This window comes from Myotis davidii, unplaced genomic scaffold (genome assembly GCF_000327345.1).
Source record: "Myotis davidii unplaced genomic scaffold, ASM32734v1 scaffold363, whole genome shotgun sequence".
In the NCBI taxonomy this organism is placed as follows: Eukaryota; Metazoa; Chordata; class Mammalia; order Chiroptera; family Vespertilionidae; genus Myotis; species Myotis davidii.
This window is the reverse complement of record NW_006294069.1, coordinates 3,900,130-3,901,071: the sequence shown is the minus strand read 5'-3', so window position 1 is coordinate 3,901,071 and position 942 is coordinate 3,900,130. Positions and strand designations below refer to the sequence as shown.

The window sequence follows — 942 nt, the reverse complement described above, 5'->3', positions numbered from 1 at the left end:
GGGAAAGGGATGCTAAAAGGAGCTTTCACTTTGGGCGAGAAGCATGAAGTGTCGTTGGGTCAGTATCAGGTAAGGCCATGAGGCCGAGGCAATCGGAGCCCAGGGCAGGGCCCGCGCGGCCACTGCTGTCTGTGAGCTGAGCGGCTGGGCACTGGCACCGACTCGCGATCTTAGGAAGCCCAAAGCCAGAGAGAAAGATCAGGCTCCCGAACAGGGAGTGAGGACAAAGCACATGGAGAGTGTGCTCTGTCTCGTTCGGTCTTGCTCCAGCTCGAGTTTTCTGTTACTATTAGGAGAGATTTAGTAACGTGGCTAGAATACACTATGCAGGGCAGCAACTTTAAAGAAAAAAAATATGTTAGTAAATGAGTGTCCTTAAGCCTGAGACTTCTCATCACTCCTGTCGGGGCCGCAGCCAGTTCAGGCTTGTTCACCTAAGCGGGGTGACGCCGTGAGAGCAGGCAGGCTCTGGACTGCCTGTGCGCGGTCAGTTCTGTGAGATGGTGACGGACTCCAGAGGCGGGAGAGCTTGCCAGGGGGCACCAATAGCACCGCTCTACGGGCTCCCCTTGCTTCTAGCAACAGCTCTCAGGGAAGCCGCTACCATCAATGGGCGGAAGGGCTGAAAGGGGACACTGAGGCCCAGAGATGGGGAGACGTCACTCATCTTGTCAGTAGTGGGCCTGGGACTACACCCCAGGGCTGCCTATTAGCCTGGAGGCCTCGCTATGAGCAGGGGGGGCTCCCTAATCCCCATAAATCCATCTTTCCCGCTTAGTCCATTAAAACCGATCACAACGCACTATCTCACTTTATCCCTGCAACACCCAGAGGAAGAAAATGAGACAGAGACACATCAAGCCCTTCTCCGAGGGCTCCACTGCAGCGAGTACTAGAGGTTGGGCTGCTGCTCTCGCCCCACCCCCTCTCACACACACACAC

At 55.9% G+C, this 942-nt stretch overlaps 1 protein-coding gene across 1 annotated transcript in view; it reads right to left on the bottom strand.

The window, feature by feature from the left end:
• SGSM2 (small G protein signaling modulator 2) overlaps positions 1 to 942 on the bottom strand; it is a 33,058-nt gene that overhangs the window by 6,528 nt on the left and 25,588 nt on the right. The window contains exon 17 of the mRNA XM_015566813.1: positions 812 to 818. Coding sequence (XP_015422299.1) covers positions 812 to 818 — 7 coding nt within the window. The remainder of the gene's footprint in view (positions 1 to 811; positions 819 to 942) is intronic.